We start from the raw sequence: 26,530 nt of genomic DNA on the forward strand, positions 1-26,530 counted from the left end.
TATAGTTATGCAATTGGTTCCCTAATTAAAATTTTCAAAAAAGCTATTCATCTGTACAGCAAAAAGGATTTGGTTTCCAGACCAGTTTCACATTGTAATGTTAAGGCTCAAAGTGCAATTTTTGGAAGGCTTGTACGTGGCAAATTTTAAAATGTTTCAATCTGATAATCCCTTTACACTGCTATGCACGAAGCTAATCTTACTTTGCCCGTTTTCTAAAAATTGCCTTTCAAGTATTTGGACATTTATGGAAGGTTCAACTTTTTGTGCTTTGGTTTCTTGGTCTTTTGAAATATCCTTTATGACTCGATGCTTAATTGAGCTAAGGATATAGATATTGCTGAAGCATCTAATATGTCGCATGTAATGCTCGATTTGTTAGTAAATAGTACTACCATTTTGGTGGTCTTGTGAGCATGCCTGTAGAATTTGTGTTTTCACTGCTACCTCCTACAACAACCCACTAAGTTGCACTGGCTTCTATTGATGAATTTAACTTGATATATGCTGTCAATAATGCTTTTTTTCCAGTTCGTAAAACAATATCACAAGGATCCACTTGAACATTAATGCACGGTGTTTAACTCTGCAAATAACCTATTTTGTTCAAGCCTTCTTTGCAGCTGCTCTACTAAGTTCTTCTGCACTATTTGTATACTTTATCGAACTGCATGCATTTAAGTATGTGATATCTAACTTTTCTTAATTTATTCTGCATAGCCCGACGTCTGCAGCTCAGTCCCTGGGAAAGCAGCATTGTCACTCGCCTTCTGACACCTACTCACTCATTCCTAGCTAGGAGCAGAAGTACTGCTGTCTTGTATGGGAATGGTCAGGATGCAGGTAATTCTCCATATTACTATTTTTTATAACTTTCTCACTTATGCAGCTCTAAAATAATTATTTATACATTGACAGACTGTTCAAAGATCAAGTGTACATAGACATTTAAAATCATGATCATGAATATTGCAGGGAAACGATCATGTATTTTTACGTGAATAGTTAGCACTTATTTTCGAAGTACCAGTATGTAGGATCACTGATCAGATTGCAGCAGTGCAATTCTATGTTTAATATAAAACATGTATTTCACCCAAGTATGAAATATGAAAACATTTATTCGGGGTTTTAGATTTGGAATCTGAAGCAAGTTAAGTAGTACTGTGTAGGTCTCCAGTAAGCAAACCAAACCAGAGACTCATTTAACTTGATTATTTGACATTATTAGCAAGCTAATCTGCAAGTATCACTCCAAAGTAATTCCAGTAATGATGTAGAATGTAAACATAGAAAATAGGTGCAGGAGTAGGTCATTCGGCCCTTTGAGCCTGCACCACCATTCAATAAGATCATGGCTGATCATTCCCTCAGTACTCCTTTCCTGCTTTCTCTCCATACCCCTTGATCCCTTTAGCCGTAAGGGCCATATCTAACTCCCTCTTGAATATATCCAATGAACTGGCATCAACAACTATGCGGTAGGGAATTCCACAGGTTAACAACTCTGAGTGAAGAAGTTTCTCATCTCAGTCCTAAATGGCTTACCCCTGATCCTGAGACTGTGTCCCCTAGTTCTGGACTTCCCCGACATCGGGAACATTCTTCCTGCATCTAACCTGTCCAGTCCCGTCAGAATTTTATGTTTCTAGAAGATCCCCTCGCATCCTTCTAAACTCCAGTGAATAAAGGCCTAGTCGATCCAGTCTCTCCTCATGTCAGTCCTGCCATCCTGGGAATCAGTCTGGTGAACCTTAGCTGCACTCCTTCAATAGCAAGAACGTCCTTCCTCAGATTAAGAGACCAAAACTGAACACAATATTCCAGGTGAGGCCTCACCAAGGCCCTGTACAACTGCAGCAAGATCTCCTTGCCCCGATACTCAAATCTCCTAGCTATGAAGGCCAACATGCCATTTGCTGCCTTCACCGCCTGCTGTACCTGCATGCCAACTTTCAATGACTGATGTACCATGACATCCAGGTCTCGTTGCACCTCCCCTTTTCCTAATCTGCCGCTATTCAGATAATCTGCCTTCGTGTTTTTGCCCCCAAAGTGGATAACCTCACATTTATCCACATTATACTGCATCTGCCATGCATTTGCCCACTCACCCAACCTGTCCAAGTCACCCTGCAACCTCTTTGCATCGTCCTCACAGGTCACACCGCCACCCAGCTTCGTGTCATCTGCAAACTTGGAGATATTACACTCAATTCCTTCATCTAAAGCATTGATGTATATTGTAAATAGCTGGGGTCCCAGCACTGAGCCCTGCGGCACTCCACTAGTCACTGCCTGCCATTCTGAAAAGGACCCGTTTATCCCAACTCTCTGCTTCCTGTCTGCCAACCAGTTCCCTATCCACGTCAATACATTACCCCCAATACCATGTGCTTTAATTTTGTGTGGGACCTTGTCAAAAGCCTTTTGAAAGTCCAAATACACCACATTCACTGGTTCTCCCTTGTCCACTCTACTAGTTACATCCTCAAAAAAAGTTCCAGATTTGTCCAGCATGATTTCCCTTTCATAAATCCATGCTGACTTGGACCGATCCTGTCACTGCTTTCCAAATGTGCTGGTATTTCATCTTAATTGATTCCAACATTTTTCCCACTACTGATGTCTGGCTAACCGGTCTATAATTCTCCGTTTTCTCTCTCCCTCCTTTCTAAAAAAAGTGATGTTATATTAGCTTACCCTCCAGTCCATAGGAACTGATCCAGGGTCGATAGATTGTTGGAAAATGATCACCAATGCATCCACTATTTTTAGGGCCACTTCCTTAAGTACTCTGGGATGCAGACTATCAGGCCCTGGGGATTTATCGGTCTTCAATCCCATCAATTTCCCGAACACAATTTCCTGACTGACAGGATTTCCTTCAGTTCCTCCTTCTCACTAGACCCTCGGTCCCCTAGTATTTCGGGAAGGTTATTTGTGTCTTCCTTCGTGAAGACAGAACCAAAGTATTTCTTCAACTGGTCGGCCATTTGTTTGTTCCCCATTATAAATTCACCTGATTCTGACTAAGGAACCTTCGTTTGTCTTCGCTAATCTTTTTCTCTTCACATATCTATAGAAGCTTTTGCAGTCAGTTTATATGTTCTCAGCAAGCTTCCTCTCATACTCTGTTTTCCCCCTCCTAATTAAACCCCTTGTCCTCCTCTGCTGAATTTTAAATTTCTTCCAGTCCTCAGGTTTGCTGCTTTTTCTGGCCAATTTATATGCCTCTTACTTGGATTTAACACTCCTTAATTTCCCTTGTTAGCCAAGGTTGAGCCACCTTCCCCATTTTATTTTTACTCCAGACCAGGCTGTACAATTGTTGAAGTTCATCCATGTGATCTTTAAATGTTTGCCGTCAATCCTTTAAGTATTGTTCGCCAGTCTATTCTAACCAATTCACGTCTCATACCATCGAAGTTACTTTTCCCTAAGTTCAGGACCTTACTCTCTGAATTATCTGTGTCACTCTCCATCTTAATAAAGAATTCTACCATATTATGGTCACTCTTCCCCAAGGGGCCTCGCACAACAAGATTGCTAATTAGTCCTTTCTCATTACACACCACCCAGTCTAGGATGGCCAGCCCTCTAGTTGGTTCCTTGACATATTGGTCTAGAAAACCATCCCTAATACACTCCAGGAAATCCTCCTCCACCGTATTGCTACCAGTTTGGTTAGCCCAATCTATATGTAGATTAAAGTCGCCCGTGATAACTGCTCTACCCTTATTGCATGCATCCCTAATTTGTTGTTTGATGCTGTCCCCAACCCCTCTCCTAGTGTTTGGTGGTCTGTACACAACTCCCACTAGAGTTTTCTGCCCTTTGGTATTCCGCAGCTCCACCCATACTGATTTCACATCATCCAAGATAATGTCCTTCCTTACTATTGCATTAATTTCCTCTTTAACCAGCAACGCTACCCCACCACCTTTTCCTTTCTGTCTATCATTCATGAATGTTGAATACCCCTGGATGTTGAGTTCCCAGCCTTGGTCACCCTGGAGCTATGTCTCCGTAATCCCAATTATATCATATTCGTTAATAGCTACCTGCGCAGTTAATTTGTCCACCTTATGAATACTCCTCGCATTGAGGCACAGAGTCTTCAGGCTTGTCTTTCTAACACACTTTGCCCCTTTAGAATTTTGCTGTAATGTGGCCCTTTTTGATTTTTGCCTCGCGTTTCTCTGCCCTCCACTTTTACTTTTCTTCTTTCTGCCTTTTGCTTCTGCACCCATTCTACTTCCCTCTGTCTCCCTGCATTGGTTCCCATCGCCCTGCCATATTAGTTTAACCCCTCCCCAACAGCACTAGCAAACACACCCCCGAGGACATTGGTTCCGGTCCTGCCCAGGTGCAGACCGTCCGGTTTGTACTGGTCCCACCTCCCCCAGAACCAGTTCTAATGTTCCAGGAATTTGAATCCCTCCCTCCTGCACCATTCATCTTAGCTATCCTGCAATTCTTACTCTGACTAGCACATGGCACTGGTAGCAATCCTGAGATTACTACCTTTTGAGATCCTATTTTTTAATTTAACTCCGAGCTTCCTAAATTCAGCTTGTAGGACCTCATCCCGTTTTGTACCTATATGCATAAGAACATAAGAATTAGTACAGGAGTAGGCCATCTAGCCCCTCAAGCCTGCTCCGCCATTCAACAAGATCATGGCTGATCTGGCCGTGGACTCAGCTCCACTTACCCGCCCGTTCCCTGTAACCCTTAATTCCCTTATTGATTAAAAATCCAGCTATCTGTGACTTGAATACATTCAATGAGCTAGCCTCAACTGCTTCCTTGGGCAGAGAATTCCACAGATTCACAACCCTCTGGGAGAAGAAATTCCTTCTCAACTCGGTTTTAAATTGTCTCCCCTGTAGTTTGAGGCTGTGCCCCCTAGTTCTAGTCTCCCCGACCAGTGGAAACAACCTCTCTGCCTCTATCTTGTCTATCCCTTTCATCATTTTAAATGTTTCTATAAGATCACCCCTCATCCTTCTGAACTCCAACGAGTAAAGACCCAGTCTACTCAATCTATCATAAGGTAACCCCCTCATCTCCGGAATCAGTCTCGTGAATCGTCTCTGTACCCCCTCCAAAGCTAGTATATCCTTCCTTAAGTAAGGTGACCAAACCTGCACGCAGTACTCCAGGTGCGGCCTCACCAATACCCTATACAGTTGCAGCAGGACCTCCCTGCTTTTGTACTTCATCTCTCTCGCAATGAAGGCCAACATTTCATTCGCCTTCCTGATTATCTGCTGCACCTGCAAACTAACTTTTTGGGATGAGTTTCATGCACAAGGACCCCCAGGTCCCTCTGCACCACAGCATGTTGTAATTTCTTCCCATTCAAATAATAATCCCTTTTACTGTATTTTTTCCCCAAGGTGGATGACCTCACACTTTCCGACATTGTATTCCATCTGCCACACCTTAGCCCATTCGCTTAACCTATCTAAATCTCTTTGCAGCCTTTCTGTGTCCTCTACACAACCTGCTTTCCCACTAATCTTTGTGTCATCTGCAAATTTTGTTACACTACACTCTGTCCCCTCTTCCAGGTCATCTATGTATACTGTAAACAGTTGTGGTCCCAGCACCGATCCCTGTGGCACACCACTAACCACCGATTTCCAACCCGAAAAGGACCCATTTATCCCGACTCTCTGCTTTGTGTTCGCCAGCCAATTCTCTATCCATGCTAATACATTTCCTTTGCACCACGACAACTGGCTGTTCACCCTCCCCCTCCAAAATGTCCTGCAGCCGCTCAGACATCCTTGACCCTTGTACCAGGGAGGAACATACCATCGTGGAGTCTCGATTGTGGCAGAAACGTCTGTCTATTCCCCTTACAATAGAATCCCCTACCACGATAGCTCTCCCACTCATTTTCCTACCCTCCTGTGCAGCAGAGCCACCCACGGTGCCATGAATTTGGCTGCTGCTGCCCTACCCCCTCCCCCCCCCCCCCCCCCCAACAGCATCCAAGGCAGTATATCGGTTTTGGAGAGGGTCTCCTGCACTACCTTCCACTGCTCTGCTTGATGGTCGCCCATTCCCTATCTACCTTTAGCTGCGGTGTGACCAAATCACTAAACGTGTTATTCACGACATCCCAAGCATCGCTGATGCTCCAGAGTGAATCCATGCGCAGCTCCAGTTTCGCAATGCGGTCTGTCAACTGTGCAAATAAGGATATTTCCAGTTTGGTTCAATGGAATCCCTGGTTGGAAAGTAATGGTGAATTAAATCAATATGGTGCCATTGCTTTTAAAGCCCTGATAATGGTTGTGCAGTGGTTTGAAAAGGAGATGATGATGATTAAGGTTCACTGAGCTGGGAAGTCACAGGCCTACAATGCTTAGTTTTCCATCCATTACTTTAAATGGATGAGAAATTGAGCATTGCAGGCCTCAATTTTCCAGCCAGGACTCCCTACGCTAGCCATTCCATGCCAGGAGAGTCCAACCATGGAATCAGTCCTCTAATTTCATCCGTTTGTTTTTTAATGGAAGTTGCTGTACTTTTGAACAGAATGATGTAGGACGCATGCTCAATAGAAACTTTCTCGCAGATTATCTGAATGGTGCAAGTATTCTTATTGTAAATAACTTAAATCTGTATATAATGCATGGAGTGGAGTGCATGATCCGATTTAAAACTTTTCATGAATGTGTGCAGACCTTGCCATATAAAATATTCCTTGATTTGAATATTAGCAGTATTACCATTTAAAAAAAAATAATGCTTCTCTAAATTCATCATGTGTATTATTGAGCCATATAAATGTCCCAAATTCACTGGTCTCTGCAGTTTAACTGATCTCAGAGCAGTAGTAGGAACATAAGTTGATCAGTGTCCTCGGACTAAAATTAATAAACAAATAGTCGACAGTCCAGTAACGTTGCTGGAAAGTCAATCTGTGTGTACATAAGAACGAGACAGGCTCAGTTGTGATATTTCCCATGGTAAAATAGTCTGGTGTCACTCACTGTCTACATATATGAAGAATGGCCACTTAGTTAAGGAATAGGAAGCTACCAGCACTGGGTACTTTATCAGAAGTGACTGCATTTAGCAGAGGAGAAAGAGAAGATAATTGGGGAAAGAAATTTCCATAATTCATCCTTCGAGTGCCTTGAACAAATGATAATTCTTCATTCCTCCTTTTTGGCAACTATGTAATTGGTACATATTTGTTCATGAGCTGTTTTAGAATATTGCAACAATATTGTTTTTACCATGTTTTTTCTGTATTACATGCATCATAATACAAGAGTTCTGCTTGTGGGGAGGGGGAGGACTGAAATTGGAGCAGAGAGAGGGGGAAGTCAGTCTTGTTTTACCTTGTCCAAAGTTCTATTTCTAAACTCCTATTCTGCTTTTTAAATTGGTTGCTGACTCTAGTGCCTCTGAGACTTTTTGAACTGCCTCTGAAATACTCATAAGAAAATAGAATGCAGTCGCATTTAAATTCAAAAGCAGGTCTAAAGGGTAATTCTCCAGTGTAAAAAAAAAATAAAAACCAGGATAGCTGAAAGTCTGAAATTAAAGTAGAAATGTGCAGCTATGCAATAAGCATCTGAAAGAGAAAATTTTAGTATTTTTTTTTTCTCTCGTCAGCTAAATAAAACGTCCCAGCCATCATCTGATTTACAAACTTGAATAAATGTCATGCTAAAGCAGTTTATAAACTCACCAGCTACAAAATTATCCAAGTTTTAAATTTACTGTTCCACCAATAAGATGTTTTGCTTTTTTAAAATCAGGGTCTCCACACTCGTTTTTGAAGTGTGGCAGTGATGCATGCTGATTGCTTGAGCTGTGGATGTTACAAGCTAGGTTTTGAACAAGTGAATTTTATAGTGAAATTAAGGAATTTTAACAGTAATTCATCTGGAATGTTGCACTTCTGTTTTGAAGCTTGTTTTAATTAATTGCATGCAGTACTGTTATTTTCTTTATTTGAAATGAGAGACCTGTTCTGATCTTTTCTAATAAAATCTGTTCTCGTTCTTTCCTCTTAATACACTGTGCTACTAGTTTACAGTCTGCTTTCTTTGTGCATTATCAGTGTTCTGACAGCTGAATGGATGTAATGTAAAAAGAACTATAATCTGAACAATTACAGTACTTAAATGTGTTTCAGCCAATCAGCTGTTTGTAATCTGTTATTTAGTCACTATTGAGAAATGTGTGTACGTTTCTCGATGTTTGTTTTATAGCTGCACTGTAATAACAAAACCATTGCTGTTTGTTGAAAACTGATAGTTTGGGAGAGATTATTTCTTTAAGAGATGTGGAAATGGATCCCATCCATACCTGTATTTTTATTCTGGACATAGTCACTACTGCAGCTGAATCATAGCATATAACTTAGATTTTCTACATTGGAAAAACACACACACTCAGTCATTATACTATAATGGCCCCGTTTTTGCGGTAGAACTAACAGTGAGGCTATCGGCGCTCACTGCTGTTAAGGAGTAAATCAGAAAGAACTACCCACATCCACACGTGCAGTTAAATGTGGAAATCAGGAAGTTGCTGTCCAAGTTGCCCTGCTCCTCCCAGAAGCTTTGCTATACCAGCAGCTCGCTGAGAGACTCTGCATTTAAATATATGCAATGGTGTGAAGTTGCTGTACTTGAATGATACCCGCTAAACATTCCAGAGGGCTTGTCCATTCAAGTTTAAGTGAATTTTTAATGACGTGATAAGTCTTAATAACTGCCAAACACCCTACCCTCCCTAGAACTGAAAATTAACTTTTACAAATCTGAAGTCTCACTCTTTCACATTTTAATTATTGTGAGATTAAAAATAAATTAAAATGTTTTACTCCCTTGCCTAATCCCATCTTTATTTCCTTTTCTTTCATTCACTTTCTGCACATAATTTGGCATTAACTTAACTGCTCTAATTTGGATTTCATGGTTTGGACACTCTCAGTAAGGAATCTTCAATCTGATTGGTTATGGAGACGCACCCTTTCTTGCCCTGTTCACAGGTCTCAGATCCTATGTACAGGGTGCCGTGCTGGTTTGATTTCTAATCATGGCAAGTTCCAGTGCAAAATTCTGAGGGCAAGTGAAATGAATGGCTAATGCTGTTCATTCGCCACTGACCGCAAAATCCCGGCTTGTCTTTGACTGCATAGATTTCTTGATCATTGGCAAAATTATTTTTGATTGGGATACTTTAAAAGAGATGTTTTAATTATAGTTTGCTTGGTGTAAGGGTCTTTAATTTGTCCTTAATATTTCAATTTTAAAAACTAAAACCACCTTTCAATTTGTTTTTTTGCATAATGCATTTATAGTCTCATGTCCCTTTGAGACAGGCAGAAATGGTTTTGGTAGCTTTCTTTTTGCATTCCTTTCAAGTTAACACTTGCTGTCTTTTCTCCTCTTTTATTCGTGTTCCACTTCTTTCGTCCACTTCTCATAATACTGCAGTTATCCCAATTTGTCCTCGTTCAGTATCTGCCAGCTCTATTACCTCACCAACCTGTAAGAATCTTAATAGGATGTCTGACTGGCCAAGGTTCATAGTTACCACACACGATGTCAGTGGCCAGAGGAGATCAGCTCATCAGCCAAAGGTAAGCAGCGGTTTTGTAGTAATAAGTGTAGTGCACAAAAAGTAGTGTCGTTAACGACAATATTGTTTCCATAAGTAACTATTGTGAAACAATTTTCATATTTTTTATGACATTTGTGCAAGCTTGTTTAATTTGTTTAATTCTGACACTTCTGTAGGAAAAAAATAGATTAAATCCTGAAAGCGCAATTTAAAATGTTGCAATGAGTTGGATGATTTCAAAAAAATTGTGTTTGTTTTGAAATTTACATTCAGTATTTATATTATAATTGGATTTTAAACAGGCTATGAAAGGTGATCAGATGTGTAGCCAGCATCCAAATAAACTAAAAATACTATGTTTTTCCTATTTACTTAAATTACTAAAGAACTGTCATTTAAAATATATATATATAAAACTTTCAGTAGCTAGTGTTCTGAACCATGGACTGCTGTATAGTTGCACCTGCAAGGTGCTTCTCCATTTATTCGAGGGAATATTTCTGAAATAGTACCACATAATCTCGAGCTTTGCAGCACATCTTCAACAATATTTTGGTTCAACAAAATAACATTTTTATTACATGCTAACTGCTATTCTAAACTATGCTTAATTTGCTATGCATGCTGCAAACTATTTCAGCATCACGACTGACTAACTCCTGCAGTGTCACATTTCTGCCACTAGATGGAGCTTCAGAAACTAATGTACTGAGGAAAGTTTACTTTTGTTCAATGTAATGACACAGGAAATCCACTAGTACAAACTCCATTTCATGCCCTTACAATTTGGTTTGACTTGTGCAGTTAACTGAAAGATCAAAGTATTTAGCTGGCAAGAGGTCCATCCTCACAAATGTTCTTTGAAATACTGAGGCTACTCATGGATATTCCAGACACAAGTTAGCAAAATTGGGTCTCTGGTTTGTTTTTAGTTGATCTAAGGGCTGCGTTATGGAGATGTGAGCCGCCTTTCCTTTCTTTTCTTATCCTTATTCAAACGGATGACTCCCGTCCTTATTGACCATTGGTCCAGGCAGCTAGTTGTGGGTTAGTTTTGACTTTGTTTTATGAAAGGTACACATTTCTTACAGCCAAGTAAATGGTATCTGATCACAACTCATGCCAATTAATTAGAGCCAATGATTGTGTGAGATGTTCACCTAGACAGCATTACATGGATGGGTTATAATGGGTGAAAAGGATTTTTAAAAAACTGCTAATAAGATACTGGGTTGCATTTGCAGTGGAATAGACTACAGGTCAAGGGGTTGATTTGTTACGATGACTCCCCAATACAATCTTAGTTACTAAACATCTAATCATCGCAGATTTTTGTGTTTGCGAAAGATCACAAGATTAACACTTTTAAAAGTTGTTCTTGGGATGTGGGCTAGACCACATTCATTGCTCATCAGTGGTTGTCCTCAAAAGGTGGAGGTAAAAAAGAAGAGACTTTGAGATTAACTGACTGAATTTTTTGCAATTACTATGAAGAAATTTGACCAACAGAGAAGGTAACTGAGAAGGTTAATAAAAATAGTTCAGTAGATGTCGTATGTGTGAACTTTCGGAAAGCACTCGACAGCGCTATGCAGGAGGCTTGTTACAAAGATAGAAACCCATGGAATTAAGGAGATAGTGGCAGTATGGATACGAAGTTGTCTCAGTGACGGGGAAGCAGAGGATGGTGGTGGATGGATGTTTTTCAGACTGAGTGGTGGTCTCCAGGGGTCAGTTTTGGATCCATTATTCTGCAATTTTTATAAACGACGAAGACTTGGATGTAGGAAACAGCATTATGAAGTTTGCAGATTTGAAATGAAACTTGGCAACATAGCAGATAGTGATGAGGATAATTGTCGACTTAAAGATGGCAGACAGGATGGTTAAATGGGCAGAAGCATAGCAGATGGAGTTTAATGCGGAGAAATGGAAAGACAGTATATGATAAATGACACGATTTTGAAAAGTGTAGCTGAGCAGAGAAACTTTGGTGTCCATGTACACAAATCCTTAAAGGTGGCAGGGCAAGTTGATGGGTGGTTTAAAAAAGCATTTAGGTTACTTGGGTTCATAAATAGAGGCACAGAATATAAAAGCCAAGAGATCATGCTAGAACTTTAGAAATCACTGGTTCGGCCTCAGCTGGAGTAGTGTAGACAATTCTGGGCGCCACAGTTCAGGAAAGATGAAAAGGCGTAAGAAAGGATACAGAGGAAGTTTACCAGTGATGAGGAACTTCAGTTATGAGGAGAGGTTGGAAAAGTTAGGACTGTTCTCCTTGGAACAGAGAGGGTTGAGGTTTCCAAGATGGTGAGAGGTTTTGATAGTGTAGATAGAAAAAAACCATTCCCTCTGGTGAGTAGGTCAATAAACAGAGGTCATAAATTTAAATTCATTGGAAAAAGATCTAGAGGGGACTCTAGGAGAAATGTTTTCACTCCGTTATTGGGATCTGGAATGCTTTGCCTGAAAAGGTGGTGGAAGCTGATTCCATAAGTAATTTTAAAAGGGAGTCAGACAGGTACTTTGGATGAGGGACTTGAGGGTTACGGACAAAAAGTTGGGGTGTGGGACTAAGCACAGCTGCTCTTTCAAAGAGAAGGCACAGGCACGATGAGCCAAATCTGTGTTGTAAGATTCTATGATTCTATAACTAGATTGATTCAAGGAAATAGTTCATAATTGTGTAGTATTTAGCTATCAGTGAGGCACAAGTTTAAAAATTAAGTTAGCAGTATGAAAGGAAAACGCGTGTACTTTATCACTGATAGGGTAATGAGCTACAGGGGAAGCCAGTACATTAAACAATTTAGCTCCCGAAGTGCAGTCTTTAAACCATCCTAGCAGTTAAGTTTGGCCTGCTTTTCTCCACTGCACCCCCCAAACTGAGAAACTATGCTCTGGAGGCAAAGGATATTGATCTGTTTTGCACTGTGTACAAACAACTTACAAATGGGTTAAAGATGCAATCAAATGTATTTCTGGAGAGAAAAGGGATTGAGGGATATAAGAGGAGGCCTGCCTTGGACTGTAGCTAGGCATGATCTGCCAAAAATGTTTGGCTAATAGGCATCTGCTACTATGAAATATTTTTTCCTAAATCAGTTGGGGCTGGATTTGAAAGTGTGTGTGCTAATTCATTCTGCCACCCAGATGCCCTCTCTGGTGCATCCCTTAAAAGTCTTTTTCTGCCTATAATTTGTGCAGTGCCTAAACTCTGGGGTTTTTGAATTTCAAAATCTGATGGTTCTTCAATAAAGCATAATGCACTCAAGGTGACTCACTGACTAGAATTGTCGCAAGTGTATGATTTTTGCAGAAGGCAGTTGTACAGCTATGATCCAATAATCTTTAAAGGATGAATGTAGTGAGGATTTGATGGTAATCATTAGCTGAAATACTGTATCAGTACAGAAAGCGTCTGGATTTAGAGGTCTATTATATTTGTTCTAATGCCAATATCCTTTTTCTTTTTAACATTATCATGCTGGTGGTAATAAATTTGTTTTTTTTAATGTTTTTAACTTATCCTAGATTGGCAAAAAGGAAAAAGAGAAAGAAAATGAAAGGGAGAAGAATGCAGTTGCAGCTTTTGCTGCAAATGCAACATTAAAGAGGCCATATTCTCTGAATGTGAAAAATAAATCACCAATGCCATCCACAGTCCGGTAAGCGACACAGCATGTATATCATGCTTATTCTATCAACTTTATTGCAAAATGCCAAAATTTGCATGAGTGCAAATGTTAGCAAATAAAAGTAAATAATTAAAATTTAAATTATGTCGTTTAGAATAAAATATAAATGGGGAATATATAAAGGAAGCCCGATAAATCAATTTTAATTATGGTTGACTTTTTCTCATGGGTTTTGAATTAACTGACTTTCTTCGTTTTGTTACAATTGTTAATTTTGGTTTATAATAGATCATCAGTGAAAACGTCAACTTCAGTAGTGAATGCGAAACTGCTTACTTCACCACCTGGCTCAGTAAAGAATTCACCAATCCAGTGGCCAACTTCTCCTGGAAATGTTCGTCCAGTCAAAACTTCTGAGTGTGAGAAAAAGGACCAAGAGAAAGAGAGCCTGAAAACTGAAGAGAATACAAATAAACAGCTATCTGTATCACCTTCTACATTAGCAGTTAAACAGCCAGTGTCTGTTGAAGAGCCTGCTACAAAACCAGAGTATAAAGGTATGGGTTACTGAGAAGGAATCTATCCATAATGTTAAATCTTTTAAGTAAGAATAGGTATGTGCACTGTGATGTCATAAGATGCATTGAGGTATATAAATATAAATATAAATACTGACTGATCAGTTCAGGTGGTGCATGATAGTGAGATAACTAATGTACAAACACCATTGACATTAAAGGCTTCCTTTCTACAAACATTACAATTTCTTGCTCTCCTCTCCCTCAAAGCTATCATTTCCCTTTTTTTGTAAAAAAAATGCACTGAATTATTGTGACCTCCAACTGCTGGCTCGTCTCCAATGTTCCCTTCCTCTACAAAACATGCCATTCAGACGCCACACCCTCTACCGTACTCTGTTTCCATTCTGCCCACAACACTAAGACCACATTGGTCAAAATCTCACACACCCTTAGTGACTCACCATACCACACAAAAAAGAGCAAGTGAAGATGCAGTGACGACACCTAGTAATTTCAATTATGTTCAGACTATTACTTTTATTTTCTTATTAATTCCTGGGATGTGGGCATCACTGGCAAGGCCAGCATTTATCACCCATCCCTGATTGCCCTTGAGCAGGTGATGGTGAGCTGCTGCCTTGAACCACTGCTGTCTGATGTGAAGGTACTCCCACACTACTGTTAGGTAGGGAGTTCCAGGATTTTGACCCAGCAATGATGAAGGAACGGCGATATATTTGCACGTCGGGATGGTATGTGACTTGGAGGAGAGCTTGGAGGTGGTGGTGGTCTCGTGTGCCTGCTGCCCTTGTCCTTTCAGGTGGTAGAGGTCGTGGTTTTGGGAGGTGCTGTCAAAGAAGTCTTGGCGTGTTGCTGCAGTGCATCTTGTAGTTGGTACAGACTGCAGAGGCGATGCACCAATGGTGGAGGGAGTGAATGTTTAAAGTGGTGAATGGGGTGCCGATCAAGTGGGCTGCTTTGTCCTGGAAGTACAAAGCAAGTACAAGCAACGGAGTCCATAATTAAGGAAGTAGTAGCAGAACATTTAGAAAATCATAATGCAGTCAAGCAGTATCAGCATAGTTTTATGAAAGGGAAATCATATTTGACAAATTTGCTCGAGTTCTTTGAGGATGTAATGAGCAGGGTGGATAAAGGGGAACCAGTAGATGTATATTTGGATTTCCAGAAAGCATTCGATAAGGTGCCACATAAAATGTTACTGCACAAGATAAGAGCTCACGGGGTTGGAGGTAATATATTAGCGTGGATAGAGGATTGGCTAACTAATAGAAAACAGAGAGGCGAGATAAATGGGCCATTTTCCGGTTGGCAAGATAACTTGTGGGGTGCTACAGGGATCATTGTTGGGGCCTCAACTATTTACACTTGGTCCCTTCATCCAAGGCATTAATATAAATTGTAATGTAACCTAATTTGCTGATGATACAAAGGTAGATGGGAAAGCAAGTTGTGAGGAGGACGCGAAGAATCTAAAAAGGGATATAGATAGGCTAAGTAAGTGGGCAAAAATTTGGCAGATGGAGTATAATGTGAGAAAATGTGAGGTTATCCACTTTGGTAGGAAAAATTTAAAAAAAAATTATTATTTAAATAGGGAGAGATTACAAAATGCTGCTGTACATAGGGATCTGGGGGTCCTTGTACATGAAACACAAAAGGTTAGCATGAAGGTACAGCAAGTAATTAGGAAGGCAAATGGAATGTTGGCCTTTATTGCAAGAGGTATCGAGTATAAAAGTAGAGAAGTCCTACAACTGTACAGTGCATTGGTAAAACCACACCTGGACTACTGTTCAGTTTTAGTCTCCTTATTTAAGGAAGGCTATACTTGCATTGGGGGCAGTTCAGAGAGGTTGATTCCTGAGATGAAGGGGTTGTATGAAGAAAGGCTGAGCAGGTTGGGCCTATACTCATTGGAGTTTAGAAGACTGAGAGGTGATCTTACTGAGGGGGCTTGACAGGGTAGATGCAGAGAGGATGTTTCCCCTCGAAGGGAATCTAAAACTAGGGGACATAGTTTCAGAATAAGGGGTCGCCCATTTAAAGCGGAAATCAGGAGGAATTTTTTCTCTACCCCAGAGAGCTGTGGATGCTACGTCATTGGATATATTTAAGGCGGAAATACAACTTTTTGAACGATAATTGAGTCAAGGGTTATGGGGAACGGGCGGGGAAGTGGAGTTGAGGCCAGGATCAGATCAGCCATGATCGTATTGAATGGCAGAGCAGGCTCAAGGGGTCAAATGACCTGCTCCTGCTCCTATTTCTTATGTTCATTTCCAGAGAGACAGAATTGGAAAGCAGGGAAGTCTGGTTAAATTTGTATGGAACTTGGTTAGAACTATCTTGGAGTACTGTGCACAGTTCTGGTCTCCATACAAGTGCAGCGCCTAAAATACGGAACCCTCTGGATTGAGGCCGTTCCGGATTCCAGGCTTTTCTGGACTTTCGATTTGCATTCTGACATCACAAATCCAGATCACCCGAGCCCAGGTTCATGTCTCCAGATTTCGGAACTGTTCAGGTCGTCCGGCCCCACCAAGGAGGTGTTCGGTCGGGTGGGGCCCGCCAAGGTCGACAGGGTCGTCTGGTCCAGATTCCGCAACATTTTATAGATTCTGGATGACCCTGCCACCGATCGGTCCGGATTCCAGAACTGCGGATTCTCGACGCGGCACCTGTATTATTCTAAACGATAAGAGAAGGTGCAAAAAAGATGTACACGGTTGATACCAGAACTGAGAGGCTTTAACTAACAGGAAAGGCTGAAGAGGCTGGGGCTCTTTTCTCTAGAAAAAAGGCTGAGAAGTGACCTGATTGAGGTCTTTAAAATTATGAAGAGGTTTGATAGTGTGGACAGATGTTTCCACTTGTAGGGAAATCAAAAACTAGGGGCCATCAATATAAGATAGTCACTAATATATCCAATAGGGAATTCAGGAGAAACTCTTTACACAGAGAATGGTGAGAATGTGGAACGTGCTACCATAAGGAGTAGCTGAGGCAAATAGCATAATGCATTTAAGGGGAAGCTAGTTAAGTACATGAGGGAGAAAGGGATAGAAGATATGTTGATAGGGGTTAGATTAAGAGGGGTGGGAGAAAGCTCATGTGGAGCATAAAGGCCGGCATAAACCAATTGGGCTGAATAGTCTGTTTCTGTTCTGTAGACTCTTGTGTAACTCATTGTAACTTGATTTTAAGAGTGCCTATTGACATTCTAAAATATTTGATTACTTATATTCTAGAAGTAAGTCAAGTAAATATTTAGTCGGATATTTTCAAAATGCTTTGCAAGCATCTTTTTGTGTAATTATTTTGGAATTTTTGTCTCAACCAAAAGTGCTAAAAACATTTTTTTATGTTTATTTACAAATTATGGGGTTGGAAATCCACCTGCCTGGGACCTCTAAGCTGGTGGGCTCGAAGGTCCCTTCATTCACATGACTTGCAGATTTCCATCTCTCCTCTCTTCTCCCCTGCCTCCTGCTCAAAGATCACAACCCCCCTCTTCCCCTGCCATACCCAAAATCTGGGTCTGTTTTTATTAAGGGGATAAGAAATCCTTGAGGCTTACTTTTTTTGCAGGGTGGGTGGGGTGGGGGGGTTTGTGCCCTAATCCCATCTTCTAATCGACTTGTTTGGGATGGGCATAATATCTGCCCACTCAACAATTGCCCAAGGAGGCTCCCTGTACCAGGCTGAAACCTTACATATACAGGTACTATACTAATCGCCAGCTTAATTGGCACATTTCCACCATGGTTGGAAGGGCGACAGATTGTTAGCTCCAATTTTGAGAGAAAACACTTTAATGGAGAGTGGGGATTCCTTGTGTAAGCACACTGACTATAATTTTTCTAACAGGACCAATTTCCTGGTGATCTGACACATTTTTGCTTGCTCTGCCATTCCAAGTTAACTTAGGCCAGGGTCAACCTATAATCCTTTTACTGTGATACTGCGTACTGAGCCTTTGTATCTACAAAGGCATTACGTTCCATTTTATACAGCCTGAAACTGTTGAGTTCATTTACAATTAGATTTATATGAGCAAAAGCGAAAGTACAAATGTAAAATATAGCTCGGATGATTAAGGGTCCAGCCTCTCAGATTCTTCTGTTAAATGTTTGAAATGGTGGACTGTTATTGCAATACACAAGCAGCTGCTTACAAAATTCAGTGCATCAGATCATATGTTGCCCTTGTGATGTAATTGTTTTAAGTGTTTAATTTGTTTGTAAAATATAGTCTTGATATCTTGCCACTTAGTTTTCCCACATCAGACTGATGAACAATAATGCAGGTTGTCAAAATATTTCACAAGATTAAAATACAGCAATACAAAAAATAAGGTGTAGACTGCTGAAATGGGATCATTTAAATGTACTGTGGGCTAACTTGCACAGTGGTTGCTGAGAAAGTGATACCTTGCAGATTTTCATTAGCATTTTAAGCAAAAAGAGCCTGCACCTTGATTTAATCTTGAGAATTCAGTGCCTCATATAAAGTCTCTGAACAACCATTTGATTTCCAAATCAAGTCCTCCTATGAGTTGCATTTATCAAACCTGTATTTAGTCTCCTATTGATTTTGATTTTGGAGGGGAACAAATCTGCAGTCATTTTGAGTGGTGTACTTGGTTAGAATGCTGGCCTTTAATCTGAGACTCTGGTTTTAATCCAAAGTAGATTGATGAAATTGCAGCTTTCCCTTTGCCAGCCTAATTGAAGCAATTCTGTGAAAGTTTTGGCCAGATTTATGGGAAAGATTTCATAGATTTAAAAACTACCCATAGCTTGCCACTAAATTGTCAGTCTCATTCAGAGAACTTTGAGCCCTGGCTTGCTCAGGATGATCTGGTAAATTACAGTACTCCTTCCAGAGCACCGAGTGATTGGGCACTCACTAAGGACCATTTTCCAAGCATCATGGGATAAATTGTTCTGTTCAGCACATTTGGTGCAGAGGTGTACGTGTCAGGAGCATGTATCTGGAATTCATCCTAACCTTCCCTCTGCATCATTTTGTCTTTTTAATCAATGGGAAATCATGAGGCACATGCCGGGAATGATTATTTTTGAAAACTATTTGCATTTAAACAGTACATCTAAATTGCAATATTTGTTTTTCTATTTGCATAGATACTATTCCAGTCATACTTTCTACTACTCCTGGTAAGATCACAGCAGGTACTACTGACGCAGCAGAAGCTATTAAACTTCTGGCTGAGAACCGACGAATAGCACGGGAACAGAGGGATCGGGAGGAAGAAGAAAAAAGAGAAAAAGAGGAGAGAGAAAGGTATTTTGATGTAGATCAGAGGTGATGCTATCTTGAAATGTCAATAATTCACTCTCCGAACAATCCTCAGCCAAATTTTATCAAATGTATGGGTCTGTTAGGGAGAAATTCAGCCGGGAATATTGCACTTGGAGGCTTAATGCTTGTCTAACTCACATTAAGTCCCATTCACCCATTGACCTACATTGGCTCCCAGTCCGGCACATCACTATTTTTAAATTCTCATCCTTGTTTTCAAATCCCTCCATGGCATAACCCCTCCCTATCTCTGTAGTCTCCTGCAGCCCTATAAGCCTTCAAGATCTCTGCACTCCAATTCTGACTTCTTGCGCATTCCTGAGTTGAATTGATCCACCATTGGTAGCTGTCCCTTCAGCTGCCTGTGCCCTAAGCTCTTGAATTCCTCTCTAAACCTCTCTGCCTCTCTACACCTCTCTCTCCCCTTTAAGGCGCTCCTTGAATCCTACCTCTTTGACCAAGCTTTTGGTCAACTGTGCTAATATCTCCTTGCGTGGCTCGGTGTCAAATTTTGTTTGGTAACACTCGTGTTAAAGGCACTATATAAATGTAAGTTCCTTTTTATGGTGCATACTAGTTGGTTATCTCCTACTGATGAGACGATGGACTCAATTTTCCCCAGTGATTTGCGTGTGTTTTTTGAGCAGGCTGCTTTTTATGGCCTAAGTTTAAAAATCCACAGTTTCCCCAATCAATTTGCACCAGTGCAACTCAGTTACGATTTTTTTTAGGTAAGTTTTTTTTCAGCCAGCTTAGTGTCATCTGCAAACTTGGAGATATTACACTCAATTCCTTCATCTAAATCATTAATGTATATTGTAAATAGCTGGGGTCCCAGCACTGATCCTTGCGGCACCCCACTAGTCATTGCCTGCCATTCTGAAAAGGACCCATTTATCCCGACTCTCTTGCTTCCTGTCTGCCAACCAGTTCTCTATCCACGTCAGTACATTACCCCCAATACCATGTGCTTTATTTTTGAACACCAATATATTGTGTGGGACCTTGTCAAAAGCCTTTTGAAAGTCCAAATACACGACATCCACTGGTTCTCCCTTGTCCACTCTACTAGTTGCATCCTCAAAAAAAAAAACTCCAGAAGATTTGTCAAGCATGATTTCCCCTTCATAAATCCATGCTGACTTGGACCGATCCTGTCACTGCTTTCCAAATGCGCTGCTAGTTCATCTTTAATAATTGATTCCAACATTTTCCCCACTACTGATGTCAGGCTAACCAGTCTATAATTACCTGTTTTCTCTCTCTCTCTCTCTCTCTCTCTCTCTCTCTTTTTTAAAAAAAAGTGGTGTTACATTAGCTACCCTCCAGTCCATAGGAACTGATCCAGAGTCGATAGACTGTTGGAAAATGATCACCAATGTATCCACTATTTCTAGGGCCACTTCCTTTAGTACTTTGGGATGCAGACTATCAGGTTCCGGGGATTTATCGGCCTTCAAACCCATCAATTTCCCTAACACAATTTCCCGCCTAATAAGGATTTCCTTCAGTTCCTCCTTCTCACTTGACTCTCGGTCCCCTAGTATTTCCGGAAAGTTATTTATGTTTTTCTTCTTGAAGACAGAACCAAAGTATTTGTTCAATTGGTCTGCCATTTCTTTGTTCCCCCATTATAAATTCACCTGATTCTGACTGCAAGGGACCTACGTTTGTCTTCATCTTTTTTTCTTCACATATCTATCGAAGCTTTTGCAGTCAGTTTTTATGTTCCCAGCAAGCTTCCCCTCATACTCTATTTTCCCCCTCTTAATTAAACCCTTTGTCCTCCTCTACTGAATTCCAAATTTCTCCCAGTCCTCAAGTTTGCTGCTCTTTCTGGCCAATTTATATGCCTCTTCCTTGGATTTAACACTATCCCTAATTTCCCTTGTTAGCCACGGTTGAGCCATCTTCCCTGTTTTGTTTTTTTTCCAGATGGGGATGTGCAATTGTTGAAGTTCATCCATGTGATATTTAAATGTTTGCCATTGCCTATCCACCGTCAACCCTTTAAGTATCATTCGCCAGTCTATTCTAGCCAATTCATGTCTCATACCATCGAAGTTACCTTTTCTCAAGTTCAAGACTCTAGTCTCTGAATTAACTATGTCACTCTCCATCTTAATAAAGAATTCTACCATATTCTGGTCACTCTTTCCTAAGGGGCCTCGCACAACAAGATTGCTAATTAGTCCTTTCTCATTACACATCACCCAGTCTAGGATGGCCAGCCCTCTAGTTGGTTCCTCGACATATTGGTCTAGAAAACCATCCCTAATACACTCCACAAAATCCTCCTCCACCGTATTGCTACCATTCTGGTTAGCCCAATCTATATGTAGATTAAAGTCGCCCATGATAACTGCTGTACCTTTATTGCATGTGTCCCTAATTTCTTCTTTGATGCTGTCCCCAACCTCCCTACTACTGTTTGGTGGTCTGTACACAACTCCCCCTAGCGTTTTCTGCCCTTTGGTATTCTGCAGCTCCACCCATACAGATTCCATATCACCTAAGCTAATGTCCTTCCTTACTATTGCATTAATTTCCTCTTTAACCAGCAACGCTACCCCACCTCCTTTTACTTTGTCTATCCTTCCTGAATGTTGAATACGTCTGGATGTTGAGGTTCCCAGCCTTGGTCACCCTGGAGCCATGTCTCCGTGATGCCAATTATATCATACGGACCTGGAGATGGTAATTGGGATTAGACTGGACAACCTTTTGTTGGCTGATGCAGATACGATGATAAGTACTGCAGGGAATCGAATACGACCAGGGTGATCTCCTGGACTAGTTTTGATCGCCTGGATGGGTTTCAGAGAAATTTTCCCAGATTTTATTTCTCCAATTGGCCTGGGTTTATAATCTGGTTTTTGCCTCTCCCAGGACATCACATGGCTCCGGTTGGGGTGGAATGTAGAATGTTGTAGTGTAAGGAGTATCGCAGTTGTGTGGTGTGGGCTGGATGCTCGTTACCTTTCCGCCATTGTTCACAGGTTTATATCTAACCTTCAGGGCTGCTGACCGAGGGTCGTGTGGCTCTTTGTCGGCTGGCGCGGACACGATGGGACAAAATGGCCTCCTTCCACACTGTCAATTTGTATGTTTCTATGGGAGTAGTTCCTATCCATGTCCACTTTGGTGATACTTGGCTTTGATTCATTTTGAAAGGGGAAATAATGCTTTAATACTGCAGGATTGGCTCCAACAGTTGGAGCTATTTTCTTCAGCGAAATGCAGTCTTGGAAGGAATATGATTGAGTTTTATAAAAAGATGCTGGGATTAGATTCTCCAAGTGTATTGGTTATTTTATTATGCATGTCAAATCCTCCTGCAAGAGCAAGGTTAAATAATTGGGAAGTATTTTGTTTCAATACAGTCATCGCCGAAGCATGCAATGAACATGGATTCCCTATGGCTATTCAAAAAGGAATTTGACAGGTTTCCCAAGAGGTTAAATAAGTTAAATTGTGGATTAGCTAGGATTAGAAGATTTATGGGATAGTAGTCTCCTGGAACTTTGCTTGATCACCTTTAGGGAGTTGGAGAGGAACTTTTCAGAGCTTTTTCTAAATTGATCTTGGAGTTTTACCATCTCTCAGGAGATTGAATTGTTGAGGGGATGAGTCAGTGGATGAGGTGAGCTTGATAAATCAGATGGTCTTTTTCCACTGTGTGTGTGTTTTTGTATGCTCTGTGCATGTCCAGCATTTTGTTTTTTATTTCCAGCATTCATAGTTCTTTTTTTTTTTTAAATTAAACGCACACCAAGTCAGTCAACATTTGAAAACTAAATGTCGGCTACTCAAGTTTGGGTAAGAACCTTTGTTAGAATTAAAGCATCCTTCTTTGAAAATAATAGTCTTCTCAAGAACGTGCATATATCCAAAGTGGTGCAGTTAGTTTTGCACATGTCTGAACAAAATGTTTATGGATTGTTGTTAAATATAGGCAAATGAAAGAAGAAATGCTGCGACGAAAATCTGAAGAAAAAGCTCGTCGTGAAGGGGAAGCTCGGAGACTTGAAGAAGAAAGGAGATTTGAAGAAGAACAGCAAAAACTTGTAGAGGAGCGTCAGCTTCTTGATGAAATGGCTCAAAGAGAGAGATTTGAAATCGAGCGCTTGCAGAAGCAAGTGAGTGTTCAGTTTATTACTTCTGTATATAACTCTGTACATTGTTTATCATGCTTGAATTCCACAAATTAGTGCAGTTTTAAACACATTAACTTCTTGCAAAAAGTTAATGCAATTAATATTTGAACATTGACCATGATCAGTGAAGTGCTGATACTGTGGTCTTGGTGGAGTGGCAATCGGCCTCCACACTATTTGTGTAAGCAGTGAAATGAGCTGACTTTGCACTATAGTGCGGCATATGACTTCTGAGTGCACAAACAACATGCGGATGCTGTTTCAGATTCTGGAAGCTGCTGCTGCTCTCAAAGTTGTGCTGAAAATGAAGAGGAGAGGCAGCAATTCAATGTAACAAAGGGATAGGACAGGGAGATAACGCTGTGATTGCATCCGCACCACAAACCATTAAGAGTATATAAAAATGCAGGACCTCAATCTTTATTGCTAAATATTTTGTTTTGGGACAAAGTTGTGTAAGATGAAGTAAACAATAATTATGGATACCTTTACAGGACACTCATGTCGTACTCCTCCAACCTGCCCCTTTGTTAAAGAATGCAAGTGGTTTGCTCCACCTTGACTAGTAGCTACTGATGGCTCATTATGTCACTCTTAAGGCCTTGCCCTTGTATTTCGCAGTCGGTAACCAGCCATGGCCGCAAGGTCCTTGGTTCCCTCTTTCATGTTGTAGTTTTCTTTTCCCCTCAAATAATAGTACCATGGATAGGCATAAAATGAATCCTGGCACCTGCCAGTGTAATGGGCATTATTGTGTACGAGGCTGCACTTATATTCACAGACAAGCTACGCATTCATGCCCTTTCTGTTGATGAAGGTATGGGCCTGCTTGGCTGCATACATGCTATCATAATGTCCTGCACTGGGGGAATCTAGCCAGATTGTAAAAGTGCAGAGCTCTCTTGTGTTGCTGCCTGTTTTCCATTGGGAAGTAGATCAATTGAGAGTCCTGGGCAGATCAGGCATCTGTGACCAGTATGATACAACTGTGCTTGCAGGCTGGGGGATTTGGCAAATATTTCCTGCTACTTCTTGGAAGGACCCAGTAGTGGAAAAGTTTGAAGACTGTAGTCATCTTGATGGCTGCTGGCAGCCATTCTCATCATTCTGTGGTTTGCAGGTCTTGCTGCAGGATTGTACACAGTTGTCATGGCATCTGTGGGTAATTGTAATCTCCCCATGAATAGTTCTTGCACAACCAGGTATCATTTTGCTCTCTAACCCATGTAGATTCTTAGTTTCCAAGGAGTAGATGGCCATCTAATGCATTCTACCAAAATGCATCACATCACACTTGTCTATATTTAAATTAATTTGCTATTTAGACACCCATTCTACAAGGTGGTTAATGTCGTCTTGTATTTTGTCGCAGTCCTCAGAGAAACATAGAAAAATAGGTGCAGGAGTAGGCCATTCGGCCCTTTGAGCCTGCACCACCATTCAATAAGATCATGGCTGATCATTCACCTCAGTACCCCTTTCCTGCTTTCTCTCCATACCCCTTGATCCCTTTAGCCGTAAGAGCCATATCTAACTCTCTCTCGAATATATCCAATGAATTGGCATCAACAACTCTCTGCGGTAGGAAATTCCATATGTTAACAACTCTGAGTGAAGAAGTTTCTCCTTGACTCAGTCCTAAATGGCTTATCCTTCGACTATGTTCCCTGGTTCTAGACTTCCCCAACATCGGGAACATTCTTCCTGCATCTAACCTGTCCAGTCCCGTCAGAATTTTATGTTTCTATGAGATCCCCTCGCAACCTTCTAAACGCCAGTGAATACAGGCCCAATTGATCCAGTCTCTCCTGATATGTCAGTCCTGCCGCCCAGGGAATCAGTCTGGTGAACCCTCAATAGCAAGAACGTCCTTCCTTAGATTAGGAGACCAAAACTGAACACAATATTCCAGGTGAGGCCTCACCAAGGCCCTGTACAACTACAGTAAGACCTCCCTGCTCCTATACTCAAATCCCCTAGCTATGAAGGCCAACATACCATTTGTTTTCTTCACCGCCTGCTGTGCCTGTATGCCAACTTCCAATGACTGATGTACCATGACATCCAGGTCTCGTTGTACCTCCCCTTTTCATAATCTGCCTTCGTGTTTTTGCCACCAAAGTGGATAACCTCACATTTATCCACATTATACTGCATCTGCCATGCGTTTGCCCACTCACCTAACCTGTCCAAGTTACCCTGCAGCCTCTTAGCGTCCTCCTCACAGCTCACACCGCCACCCAGCTTAGTGTCATCTGCAAACTTGGAGATATTACACTCAATTCCTTCATCTAAATCATTAATGTATATTGTAAAGAGCTGGGGTCCCAGCACTGAGCCCTGCGGCACCCCACTAGTCACTGCCTGCCATTCTGAAAAGGACCCGTTTATCCCGACTCTCTGCTTCCTGTCTGCCAACCAGTTCTCTATCCACGTCAGTACATTACCCCCAATACCATGTGCTTTAACTTTGCGCACCAATCTCTTGTGTGAGACTTTGTCAAAAGCCTTTTGAAAGTCCAAATACACCACACCCACTGGTTCTCCCTTGTCCATTCTACCAGTTACATCCTCAAAAAATTGTAGACGATTTGTCAAGCATAATTTCCCCTTCATAAATCCATGCTGACTTGGACCGATCCTATCACCGCTTTCCAAATGCGCTGCTAGTTCATCTTTAATAATTGATTCCAACATTTTCTCCACTACTGATGTCAGGCTAACCGGTCTATAATTCGCCGTTTTCTCTCTCCCTCCTTTCTTAAAAAGTGGTGTTACATTAGCTACCCTCCAGTCCATAGGAACTGATCTAGAGTCGATAGACTGTTGGAAAATGATCATCAATGCATCCACTATTTCTAGGACTACTTCCTTTAAGTACTCTGGGATGCAGGCTATCAGGCCTCGGGGATTTATCGGCCTTCAATCCCATCAATTTCCCTAACACAGTTTCCCGCCTAATAAGGATTTCCTTCAGTTACTCCTTCTCACTAGACTTTCGGATCCCTAGTATTTCTGGAAGGTTATTTGTGTCTTCCTTTGTGAAGATAGAACCAAAGTATTTATTCAACTGGTCTGCCATTTCTTTGTTCCACATTATAAATTCACCTGAATCTGACTGCAAGGGCTCTACGTTTGTCTTCACTAATCTTTTTCTCTTCACCTATCTATAGAAGCTTTTGCAGTCAGTTTTTATGTTCCCAGCAAGCTTCCTCTCATACTCTATTTTCCCCCTCCTAATTTAAACCCTTTGCCCTCC

The 26,530-nt window shown here is 41.1% G+C and overlaps 1 protein-coding gene across 2 annotated transcripts in view; it reads left to right on the forward strand.

The window, feature by feature from the left end:
* Window positions 1-26,530, forward strand: part of LOC139267330 (ensconsin-like) — a 173,106-nt gene that overhangs the window by 115,196 nt on the left and 31,380 nt on the right. For both annotated transcript variants that reach the window (XM_070885469.1, XM_070885470.1), the window contains 6 exons: window positions 721-843; window positions 9,480-9,625; window positions 13,144-13,277; window positions 13,536-13,804; window positions 18,937-19,096; window positions 23,070-23,253. In XM_070885469.1, the coding sequence (XP_070741570.1) occupies window positions 721-843; window positions 9,480-9,625; window positions 13,144-13,277; window positions 13,536-13,804; window positions 18,937-19,096; window positions 23,070-23,253 (1,016 nt within the window). The remainder of the gene's footprint in view (window positions 1-720; window positions 844-9,479; window positions 9,626-13,143; window positions 13,278-13,535; window positions 13,805-18,936; window positions 19,097-23,069; window positions 23,254-26,530) is intronic.

The sequence above is a fragment of the Pristiophorus japonicus genome, chromosome 7, assembly GCF_044704955.1.
Source record: "Pristiophorus japonicus isolate sPriJap1 chromosome 7, sPriJap1.hap1, whole genome shotgun sequence".
Taxonomy (NCBI): Eukaryota; Metazoa; Chordata; class Chondrichthyes; family Pristiophoridae; genus Pristiophorus; species Pristiophorus japonicus.